This window comes from Nicotiana sylvestris, chromosome 2, assembly GCF_000393655.2.
Source record: "Nicotiana sylvestris chromosome 2, ASM39365v2, whole genome shotgun sequence".
In the NCBI taxonomy this organism is placed as follows: Eukaryota; Viridiplantae; Streptophyta; class Magnoliopsida; order Solanales; family Solanaceae; genus Nicotiana; species Nicotiana sylvestris.
Genome location: NC_091058.1, coordinates 118,214,933 through 118,227,988, shown reverse-complemented (window position 1 = coordinate 118,227,988; position 13,056 = coordinate 118,214,933). Strand labels below are relative to the sequence as shown.

The window sequence follows — 13,056 nt, the reverse complement described above, 5'->3', positions numbered from 1 at the left end:
ATAGAGATAATTCCTCCAAATCTTCAATACGTGAACAATGGCAACCAACTCCAAATCATGAATAGGGTAGTTCTTCTCATGGGGCTTCAACTGGCGCGAAGCATAAGCGATCACTCTACCCTCCTACATCAAAACACACCCAACGCCGACCTGAGAAGCATCACAATATATTGTATAAGAGCCTGAAGTTGATGGCAGAACTAACACTAGAGTTATGGTCAAGGCAGTGTTGAGCTTCTGAAAGCTCGTCTCACACTCATCTGACCACCTAAAAGGAGCACCCTTTTGGGTCAATTTGGTCAAGGGTGATGCAATAGACGATAAACCCTAAACGAACCGACCGTAATAACCAGCCAACCAAAGAAAGCTCTGAATCTCTATAGCTGAGGACAATCTGGGCCAACGCTGAACCGCCTCTATTTTCTTCCTAAATACCCTCGCTGGACACCACTGTCCCAAGAATGCTATGGAACTAAGCCAAAACTCACACTTGGAGAACTTGGCGTAAAGCTTCTCCTCTCTTAACTGTTGCAATACAACTCTCAAATGCTCAGTGTGCTCCTCCTGGCTAAGCAAGTACACCGGAATATCATCAATCAATACAATAACAAATGAGTCGAGATAAGGACGAAACACGTTGTTCATATGAATGTTGTTGGGGAGTTGGTCATCCCAAAAGACATTACAAGGAACTCATAATGACCATATCAGGTTATAAAAGTTGTCTTAAGAATATCTGAGTCCCCAATCTTCAACTGGTGATACCCTGACCTCAAGCCGATCTTGGAGAACACCCTCGCTTCTTGAAGCTGGTCAAATAAATCATCAATATGAGGCAAAGGATGCTTGTTCTTGATTGTGACTTTGTTCAATTGCCTTTAATCAATACACATTCTCATAGTGCCATCCTTCTTCTTCACAAATAGAACTGGTGCACCCCAAGGTGACACAATGGGCCGAATAAACCCCTTATCAAGGAGTTCCTGAAGGCGCTCCTTCAATTCTTTTAACTGTGTCGGTGCCATACGATACGATAAAATAGAAATAGGATGAGTGCCTAGCATCAAATCAATACCAAAGTCAATATCCCTGTTCGACGACATGCCCGGTAGATCTGCAGGAAACACATCTGAAAAATCTCTCACCACCGGAACTGAATCAATAGAAAGAGCCTCTGCACTGACATCCCTCACAAAGGCCAAATAAGAAAGACAACCTTTCCCAACCATCCGTTGGGCCTTCAAGAATGAGATCACTCTACTGGAAACATAATCTAATGAACCTCATCACTCAATCCGTGGAAACCCCGGCATAGTCAATGTCACAGTCTTAGCATGACAATCTAAAACGGCATGACATAGAGACAACCAATCCATACCCAATATCACATCAAAATCAACCATACTGAGTAGCAAAAGGTATACTCGGGTCTTCAAACCCCAAATAGTCACCACACATAACCAATATATGTGGTCCACAATAATAGTATCACCCACGGGAGTAGACACATGAACAGACGAGACTAAAGACTCACGGGGCATATCCAGAAAATGAGCAAAATATGAGGAAATATATGAATAAGTGGAACCAGGTTCAAATAATACCGAGGCCTCTCGGTGGCAAACTGAAACAATACATGTAATCACAATATCAGAAGCAATGGCATCTAGTCTGGCAGGGAGTGTATGGAAATGGGCCTGACCACTACCTGATCGACCTCCCCCTCTAGGGCGACCCCTAGCTGACTAAGCTCTACCCCTAGCTGGCTGGGCGGGTGGTGAAGTAACTGGGACTGAAAATGTATCCTGGCTCCTCAGTTGTACTAACCCTCCATGACGATGAGGACAGTGCCTCAACACATGCCCAAACTCCCTACACTCAAAATAACTCCCTAGTGCTGGTGACGGGGACTGAAGGGAGCCCCGAGCACTGAGATAACTGGTAGAAGGACCTAGTATAGAGGAACCCTAAACCGGTGGAGAAGGGGACGAACTCTGGGCTGAGAGGGCACTGAGAGATGAGTGACCTTGCTGAGAACTGTGAAAACCATGGCTAGATGATGCACCGCGGTGGGCTGGACGAGCCGTCTGAGCATGCCTGAAGGGACGACCCCTGTCGTGGTGAAACTAACATCCATAAGGAACACCACCAAAACTACTAGATCCCCGAGGTGTCTTGGCCTCCCTCTCAACTCGCTCATGGCGGTGGATCGACTTTATATCCCGAGCAATGTCAACCACCTCCTTAAAAGAAGCACCAGACACCCTCTCCCTAGTTATAAGAATCTGCAGCTGATATGTGAGGCCATCAACGAACCTTCTTATCCTCTCCTTGTCTGTGGGAACCAACCAAATAGCATGATAGGCCAACTCAGAAAATCTCATCTTGTATTGCATCACCATCATATCATCCTGACGCAACTGCTCAAACTGTCTGCACAGCTCCTCTCTATGGGACTGCGGCACATACTTCTCCAGGAAGAGAATGGAGAACTACTGCCAGGTAAGGGGCGCTGCACCAATAGGCCTACTCCTCTCATAAGCCTCCTCCAAGTGAAGGCAGCTCCAGAGAACTAAAAGGTAGTGAATGAGACCCCACTAGTCTCCAGAATACCTACTGTACGGAGAATCCTCTGACACTTATCCAAGAAATGCTGGGCATCCTCGCCCTCTACACCGCTGAAAGTCAGAGGCTGAAGTTTCCCAAACCTCTCCAATATACGCTGCTCATCATCAGGCATGACTGGAACCACATAGTCCTGAGCAGGTGCAACCGGCTAGTCTAGTGGTGCCTTCGATGTCTGGAGTCCCTGTACCACCTGCTCTGTTGTACGGGCGGCGGGAGTCTGAGTGCCTCTCCGGCCCGGGAAGTAGATGCTGCGGTAGAAACAAAGACCGCCTGAGCAAGACTGGTGCATACGATCAGAATCTAAGCTAAGGTCTCCTGAAGACCTAGAATTACGAAGAGCACAACTGGTGCTTGAGCTGGTCCCACTGGTGTATCCACAACTGGGACCAGATCCTGAATTGGAGCAACTAGTGGGTTTGCAGGTGATGTCCTAACTTCTGTGTGGGCTACATCTTTGACCCTACTACGATCTTGATCGCGACCTCGGCCTCTCGTGACCCTAACTGGTGGCACTAGTGTTTGTCTGTCCTGCCCAGTAGCACGTGTCCTCACCATTTGTAAGAGAATAGAATTAGAAGTATAGTTACCAATTTCAACAGATTTGCACGATAAGAATTCAAGAATGTAAAGTTTCCTAAGGGTTCTGCAACCTCTCGAAGATAAGTATAGACGCCTCTGTACCGACCCGTAAGACTCTACTAAACTTTCTCAAGACTCGTGAGACCTATGTAACCTAGGTTTTGATACCAACTTGTCCTGACCCTAAACTCAAACCTGTCGTGATGGCGCCTATCGATGATACTAGGCCAGGCGACTCTCACAATACTTCAATAATTCATTCAAAGATATACTAAAAGCCTTTTCATAACCAGATTTTTCATAAAAGTAAACAAGAGTTGAACTCAATATAGAAATACTGAACGGAAGCCCCAAAACATCGAGGTGTCACTAAGTCATGAGCATCTAATAGAACTGGTCCGACAATAACAAGATTTAACATAGTCTTAAATCCAAAATACAACTTAAGAGAGATAAGGAAGAAGAAAAGCAAGGCTACGAATGCCGGGCAGCTACCTCGCTATCTCCAGACTGCTGCGAACAACAACCTCCCCGATCAACTAATCCTGGATCTGCACATGATTCGCAGGAAGTAATGTGAGTACACCAACTCAGTAAGTAACAAAAATAAATAGGGAACTGAGAAGTAGTGACGAGCTATGCAAATACAATTCATTTCATAAAGTTCAGTAAAGTGTAGACATGCTTTCAGTCTAGAGTTTAAGTCAAATCAGTTGGTTTAAGTCAAATTCAAGTAAAGTCGGATAGATTATCTTTCAACAGTTCTCAAAGCAAGAATATAAGGCAACTATGTGCATCAATGATGAAATCATATCCTTCCCCTCGGGCAAATCATCACTCATCTTCCCAATCACTCCAGCCTCACAGCCACTCATTCCTCACAATCGCCCAGCACTCGGCACTTAGTAAGCACATGTTCTCACTGGGAGTGTGCAGACTCCGGAGGGGCTCCTTCAGCTCAAGCACTATATAAATCCCAATCATAGCAGAATCAATAAAACATGTTGCGGCGTGCAGCCCAATCCCATAAATACCCTCACAATCAGGCCCTCGGCCTCACTCAGTCATCAATCTCTCGGGCTCTCAGAAATCAAGATAATCATCCCAAACAGCAATGGCATGAAGTATCAAATAGAATAAAAAAACTGAGATATGATATAAAAATGCATGAACATGACTGAGTACGGGGTATCAATGAAACAGTAAGATAACAGCAAGAAACGACCACTAAGGGTCCCAACAATACTGGCATAAGGCCTAAGCATGGTGTCTAGCATGATTTATAGTCAATCTTTTTATAACACATAGGGAGCATATAGCTAACAACAGGTTGTTCAACTTTACAGTTTCTATGGGACGAACCAAGTCACTATCCCCATCTATGCATGCCCACACGCTCGTCACCTAGCATGTACGTCACCTAGCATGTACGTCACCTCACATGACACAAAATCCAGGGTTTCATGCCCTCAGGACCAGATTTATAACCGTTACTTACCTCAATCCGACCAAAATCCTACTCTGTGATGCCTTTGCCTCTCGAATCGGCCTTCGAACATCCCAAATCTAGACACAAGCAGTACAATACCATTAATATATGCTAAAGGAATCAATTCCACAAGAAAAACTACTAAATTAGACTCAAAACCCGAAATTGGCTCAAACCTCCGCCCCCGGGCCTACGTCTCGAAATCCAACAAAAGTCACAAAACACCGAAAGCCCATTCATTCATGAGTCTAACCATACTAATTTCATCAAAATCCGACATTATTTGCCCTTCCAAATCCCCAAAACTCACTCTCCAATTCTCAAGCCCTAACCTCCCAAATTTTACCTCAAAAACTCACCAACTAGGTGTAAAATCAGTGGAGAAACTCCATTATTGAACATAGATAAGCATAAGGAACTTACCTCAGTGATTACTCTGAAATCCCTCTCAAAAACCCCCCGAAATTCGAGTTCAAAGATGTGAAAATGGGAAAAAATTCCGAAGTGTTCTATTTATACCTTCTACCCAGCAAAATTGCATATGTGGTACCATTTACGCTTCTGCGACACCGCACCTGCGGTAATTCTATCGCAGGTACGGATCCCACTTACTCTCCCAAAATCCGCATCTGCGGTCAAATACTTGCACCTGCGAGTGCGCACCTGCGGGCCCTGCCCGCTTCTGCGATCCTTTCTTCTCAGGCCCTTTTCTGCATCTGCGCTCCACTTCCGCATCTGCGATTGCGGAGATGTGCTCCTAATCTCGCACCTGTGCTCCTAATCTCGCACCTGCGCTCCTAATCTTGCACCTGCGCTTCCAGTCCACCTCAGCCTTGCCTGCATTTTCGAGCTCCTCTTTGCTTCTGCGGAGCCGCACCAGTAGGCTCTCCACCGCAGATGCGAAAATAACAGAACCAGCAGCTTCAGTTGCACTTCTTCAACTCAAAACAATCCGATAACCACCCCAAATCTCCCCGAGGCCCTCGGGACCATAACCAAATGTACCAACACGTCCCATAACATCATTCGAACTTAGTCGAACCTTCGAATTACTCAAAATAATATCACAACACCAAATTACACTCGAATTCAAGCCTAAGAACTTCTAAACTTTCAAATTCCACAAACGATGTCGAAACCTGCTAAACCACACCCGAATGACCACAAATTTTACACACAAGTCAAAAATACACCACGAACCTACCCCAACTTCCGGAAATCCAATCTGACCCCGATATCAAAATTTTCACTGCCGACCAAAATCGCCAAAATTCTAACTTTCGCCAATTCAAGCCTAATTCTACCACGGGTCTCCAAATCACATTCCGGATGCGCTCCCAAGTCCAAAAAATCACCTAACGGAGCTAACGGCACCATCAAAATTCAACTCCGAGATTATTTACACATAAGCCAACATCCGGTCAACTTTTTCTAACTTAAGTCTTCACATAAGAGACTAATTGTCTTAATTCACTCCAAAACCATTCCGGACCTGAACCAACTAACCCGGTATATCATAATACAACTGTAGGTCATAAAAGAAGCAAGGAATGGGGGAACGAGGCTATAACTCTCGAAATAAACGGCCGGGTCGTTATAGAAGGCCAGAGAAAAGTTAAATGATACACGATATGAAGGTCTTCAAGCTCAATTGACAGCTATCCTTTCTACCGGAGCTTTTTCGTTGCCCATGTCTCGTGAGTCATCGTCTGATGATGCTCCTCCTTCACGTGCTGACGATGAAGGTTCAAGTAGTGGAGGAGAAGACGTACAAAACACTTTCTGAGGGTTTGTATTGGAAACAATTTATTGACTTGTTTTAGTTCTTGTTGAATATTCTAGTCTGTTGAATTTTTTACTTTGATTATTGTTAAATTAGGAGTTTTGATTGTAGTTTGAACGTGTTTTTTTGGATTTAAAGTGGTTTTGGTCAATTGAACGTAGTTTTGGCTAATTGAAAATATTTTGATGCTTAAATTAGGGGTTTGGTACTGTTTTCTTGTTTTGGCATGTAGTGCAGCTATAAAATACGTTGTTTCTGCCTAGAGTTTTGCCAGAAAATTGACAATATTAAAAAAAATTAATTGTCAATTTCCGACCGACTTCGATCGCAAATATTGAGAAAAAATCCCAAAATTTGTTATTTCCGACCGAAGTCAGTCGGTATGTTCATAATTATTCCAAGACTATCTAAAATTCCGATCGATTTCCGACGAAAGATTTAAATTATATTTTTATGAATTATTAAATTTCCAACCGCAGTCGATTAATGTTTTTAATATTATAATTTTAATTTAATTTACCGATCGCGCTCGATTTTAAATTATTATATTACTTAAATAAATAAATATACCGACCGATCGGTCTATTTAATTTCAACTGGGTCGTGTACAGAAGTTGGGACGTTGACTGGACCGACAGAACTCGATCGGAATTTCCGACTGAAGTTGGTCGGTAGCTTTTACCGACCCGCGATCCAGCGTCCTTCGTGTTTAGGTCTGTTTTCGGTCGGAAATAATCTTTTTCAACGGATTTCGGTCGGTTTTTCCCGACAGAAGTAGGGCAATTTCTACTAGTGAATCACTCATTAGTATGGAATTGAAGATTCTTATAGTACCCTCAACGAATAATATCTCAACAGATTTTGCTCCCATCTGATGGAAATAGGATGCTGTAGCTAGCTAATTTTATGTTGTAGGACCTTAGATACTTTAAATTGGAACTATGGTATTACTGTACTGGAGTAAACCTTATATAGATGATATATACATGAACGTGAAACTTTTGTCTGTCTTCTCCTCTTTGTCAATGTGAAATTCCCAAAACGTGCTAGTTTTAGAACTTTTTCAGTAAGGAGAACTTCTTCACGTGAGACCATTCCTAGTGTAAGAATTTTTATTTACTATACTGTTTACATTGATAATGTAAAAAAAATAAATCCAATTACATGTGGCTATTTATTTGACAAGTATGAATTAGTAACATGCAATTACACATGATAATTGACTCCTAACAAGCGTCAATGGTTGATTCCAAGGTTCGAATCAGTGACCTATAGGTCACACGGAAATAACTTTACCGTTGTTCCACGTCTCCCCTTGGGCAAAATTCATTAATAGTGAAATTTTTAAATAAATCATTAATAATAGTATTCCCCACATGACATAATTCCTAAGCAGCCGGACAGTAGTTTTGAATTTTATTTTTTTGATTGCTAACAACTGGACAGTAGTTTTTGCTAGTCTCACTCATCCTCTTCTGGTTCTTTATAGCTTACACAGATAGTTAAAGGAACAGACGAAATATATCAGACACATGTAAACCAAAATATTCTACTTTTTTGAAATATTTTTCTTACAATACTTCTACTTTAGTGTAGTCAAAGCCACCAAGTTGGACTAGCTAAACTCTTTTTTTTCAAATCACAGCCAATAATTTATCAATCAACTGTCCTAGAAAAACAGAAGATGAGCCATTTTCCTTCCAAACTTCCTTGCATTTTTCACTCATTGTCTTAAACCTTTGTCTCACCTCACCGTCACCATCCATCAAATTTTTAACCCCATTTGCCACTTCTTCTGATAAAACCAATGTGTTGCCATCTCTGTAATCCATTGTGATTTCCACAGCCAATTTTAACTCTTTCACCATTTCAAATGCATTCAAGTGTTGCTCAGCATATATAGGCCATGTCCCAATTGGCACCCCATAGTATAAACTTTCAAGAATTGAATTCCAACCACAATGTGACACAAATCCTCCAATGGCTTTGTGGGCCAAGATTGTCACTTGTGGGACCAACCCACATATTAAACCTCTCCCTTTTGTTGCTTCTAAAAAACCATAAGGTAAAATTTCCTCTAGATTAGTATAATCATTTGGAAGTTCTCTCTTGTCCTTTGGTGCTTCCCTAATTGCCCACAAAAAAGGATGCCCTGATTTTTCCAAACCTTTTGCTATTTCTTTCACTTGTGAAATATTAAGACTTCCCATACTTCCAAAACTCAAGAAAACTACTGATGATGGATCTTGATTATCAAGCCATTTCATTACATTTTCATGACCCCACAAATCTTGATGCCATTGAGCTGGTCCATTATGGTCTAACACTGGTCCAATAGGATAAACTGGTGGTACAACATCAGCAGCAGCCTTTACTAATGAGTTTAAACAATAAGGTTCAAGGTCTTGAAATGTATTTACAACAATACCCTTGGTTTCTTTATACCTTCTTGCATGATGTAGGAACCAAGAGTAACCATCTATTTTTCTATTTAGCATAAATGAAGGGAAAATATTTACAGGGACAGGATTGGAAAAACCAAGAATATTGAAATGAGTGGCTGAATCTTTGAACTCAGTGTTAATACTAACTTGAGCATCTAAAGTTGGGAGGTGACACATGAAGCTCAAGAAAGTAGCAGGAGAAGCAAAGTAAAGATAACATGGGATGTTTAGTTCCTTAGCAGCATCAATAAATGGGGTACAAAACATGTCAATAAAGAATCCAACAACTTGGCCCGAGCCCGAGTCTGAAATAAGGTTAACAAGTGCATCTTTGACTTGTGATGTATGATTTTGTATCAGTAATGATAAGAAGCCTATAGTGGCATCAAATTGATCGAGGGACGGCGGATCCGCCGTGGGGAGGGAGAGAAAATGGACGTTTCCGGTGGCAGCGGCAGCGGCGAGAAAGTCATTGTAGGATTGGACAAGTGGCCTTTGAGGGATGCTGATTAAGAGTATGGTGGCTGAAAAGTTTTGGTTTGTTTGAGTCAAGTGTTTAGCAAACTCAATGGTTGGAACAAGGTTGCCAAGTGCTGGTGTTGAAATGAACACTACCTTTGCTTTTTTCATGGTTGGTTTTTTAGTCTTTGGATTTTGGTTTCTGTTTGGTTTTTGGTTTGAAGTAATTGGAGATAAGGTGGTCACTATATAAAGTGTTGTCTTCTAGATATAAGCCCTTGTTTTGGAATCTTTCTTTCCGCTGGAGATCTAGGATTTTTAGTTCTTCAACCTATAATTAAAGTTACGAGTTCTTATCTACTATATATTATTTCTTTCGTTCTAATTTATGTGAACATGTTTGATTGGGCACAGAGTTTAAGAATAAAATGAAGACTTTTATAATTTGTGGTCCAAATGGGGCCCAGAATATTTGTGTGGTTATAAAAGCTTCTCATTAAGGGTAGAGTTGTAACTTTAAGCTAAATTGTTATCAAATTTAGAAAGGGTTCATTCTTTTTGGAACGGACTAAAAAGGAAATAGGTTCACATATACTGGAACAGAGGGAGTACAATTTTAGTGATTTTTTACACATAAATTTATATTCCGCGTTGAAAGTGCTAAATTCAGTTGAACCCGATAGTTCTATGTTGCATCCGCCACTGCAATGGAGTAAGTATATATTCTTTAATTGAACACTATAATAGTACAACATAAGAAAGTTATTATAATAAATAACTGGTGAGTTCATTAGGTAGGTCACTCTATGTATTCAATTTTCAATTGGTAGTAGGTGGGAGTAGATATAAAAGTTGTTGTTCACCATAGTATAAGTTGAGTATATTTGGTCTTGGGATGGAGTCACCTTTAATTAAGAAGATTTTAATTTTAATATGAGATTTTTTGGCGCGAATTTTAATTTAATCGGACTTCAATACAAGTATTGAATATCGAATAAGAACCCAAAAAAATATATCATGCATGACAAAGGCTATCATCTTAATCAAGAAATAAATAAATAAACACAAAAAAAGAAAAAAGGGAAAATCAAAAGTTATGTATATGGGAATAGTACTCCAAGCTAACAATAAGCTTTTGTCTAGCAAGCTTTTCAATTTCGATATTCCTATTACGTTTGTTTTGCGTTTTTATTCCAAGTCATCTTTGACCAATATTCATGATTATTTTAAAAATTAAAGTTGCTTTTGGTTTTGGATTATTTTATGCGGTACTGAATGATCTAAGCTTCATTTTTTTTTCTTTGAAAAACTACAGTGAGTATCATATTACGAAATTTCTTACAAAAATTTTAAAAAGTCAAATTAGGCTCTTTGACCAGGAGCAAATTAAATTAGCTCATTGATTTTGCATGCAAGAACTAACATAAAAATTTGAATTACTCCCCAGTAGGGTGTCCATAGTTCAGTTTGGATAGATTTTTCCGTAAAAAGAAACCAAATCAAGCAAGTCGATTTTTGAAATATTGGAACCAAATCAAACCAATTAACTCGATGTTTTATCGATTCGTTTTATGTCTACTTTTATCGATTTTTTGATTATTTTTTTTTATCGATTTTTTTTAAAGATGAGATATACACTACCAAACACATTCCGGCGACCATATTTTCAATGTAACATTATCAAAGCAATTGCTTTTTGAGAAATCTATCGTTTACTAAGATATATTGATGATAATTGAATCAAATAGTGACAAATAATTTAAGGATTCAAGTAAAAATAGATTTTTTTTACATGAAATGGATTCTTGTACTTAGTAAAAGAAAACAACAACTAAAATATAAAGGCAAGGAACTAGATTATTATAATAGCAACGGATTAGACTAAAAGTGCAAACGATTAACATGTATCATAAAATTTGAGAAACTTTATATATATGTGTGTGTGTGTGTAATAATAAATTTTAAATAGTTACTTCTTGTTAGTAAACTGTATTTGTAAAATAATTCTGGAAAATATAAATTAACATAAACAGAAACAGAATTTTAATCCGAGCCCACTGAATTTACAATGTTTCCTTAAGAAATTTAGTCCCCTCCTTAGTACCCAAGGTTGTGGATTATTTCCTCCTAGGATAGAACAAATTACACACTAGTACAGTGGTACTTCAAACCCCAGTGTTTCAGCGAACACAAAGTTCGGTAGCAAATCACACTTACTGTTGCTTTCTTTGAAGTTAAAATATGCAGAAAAAAGGAGAAGAACTCAGAAATTTCGTATGAAAATTTTGAGCAGAATGGACTTGTATTTATAGCCAAAGTTGGGCTGAAATCTGAAGAGGTGCAACTCTTCAGAATGGTTGTTTTTGCAAAACGGCCAAAGAATAAATGACATAACATAAATGGCGCTCAGGTGCGCTTAAAGTCTTATTGCCTATATCTTATCTTAAGACGAGATCGCCACCCCGCCTGCTTTAATCTCAAATAGGGCGCAAATTGAGGTGAACAGACTGGACCGAACCTCCCTATGTCAAGAGCTTTTGGCTCTTCACAAGAGAGCACTGGGTCGTAACACCGGAAAACTGCGCCGTTATTAGTTATTATATTGCTATTTACTCAACAATAAAGAGGAAAAATTGAAGGGTAGTTAATTTTCTATTACAAAAACAGAAAACTGAAAGTTAGATAACTGAATTGGATTTAATATTAATATTTATTTTAATATTAATATTTTATTATTAAACCAATTATTTAATAACATTCTGTTAATATTTACAATTAACAAATAAATTTGGTCCAAAAAATTAATCAATCAATCATTTTACCAAATCCAAATCTGAAGCCGAAGTCGAACGAGCGACGGCGACAACGGTGCGAGGCTTGCCTTCTTCTCAACTCTTTAAGAGCTAAAAGAAGAGCAATTGCTTATATACCCATAAAAAACCTCTTCCTCTTCTAATATGGGACAATGTCCCTTTGCCAAGGGAGGAAACTAAAATTTCACTTAAAATTTTCATTTCCCTCCATTTCCTATTCACTCTATTTTAAGCATATCATATACTTAAAATCCCAACAATCCCCCACATGAATGGAGAATGGCTATATCACGGAAATATTCATAAAAATTGTGTGATTCGCAAGCAAGGATTAATTGCATCTGAATAAGTAGGTTTCCCTTTGAACTTTCCGTAGTGAACTTATGTCGGATATATTCGGTCAATCGATAGCTTTGATATCTTTGAACCGTCGAACTTTGGTGTATACCTAGACAACTATAAGTCACACAACCAACCCTTAACCGTCTTTGGTTCTCATTGTTGTGTTCGTTTCAGCCATGAACACCTCCTGGTTTCATAAGTGCATAGAGAACTGGCCTTACAAAGTTCTCCCTGAAGCGGCTCACACTTCACACTTACATAGGTGATTTCTAAACGTGTCATCTCGTAGATACACTATTTGATATACCCCGTATCAAATTTAGAAATTATTAAAAAGCCTTAATGTTTTATCCTTGGTACTTGTCTCATCACAAGAATGGACCAAAAGTTTAGTTGACAATGTTGAACCGTCATTAATGACTTTGTTTGATCTCCTTGAACCTAGATCTTGGGATCTCCAGTCTTCTAGGTAGAGTTACTGCTACTATGACTTATTCTTAGCCATAGTCTCATTCCCCT

At 39.5% G+C, this 13,056-nt stretch overlaps 1 protein-coding gene across 1 annotated transcript; it reads right to left on the bottom strand.

The window, feature by feature from the left end:
• Positions 1-7,981: 7,981 nt before the first annotated feature.
• Positions 7,982-9,786, bottom strand: LOC104237272 (UDP-glycosyltransferase 43-like). Its single transcript, XM_009791381.2, has one exon. The coding sequence runs from the start codon at positions 9,551-9,553 to the stop codon at positions 8,114-8,116; it is 1,440 nt and encodes a 479-aa protein (XP_009789683.1). The 5' UTR covers positions 9,554-9,786; the 3' UTR covers positions 7,982-8,113.
• Between the last annotated feature and the right edge of the window lie 3,270 nt (positions 9,787-13,056).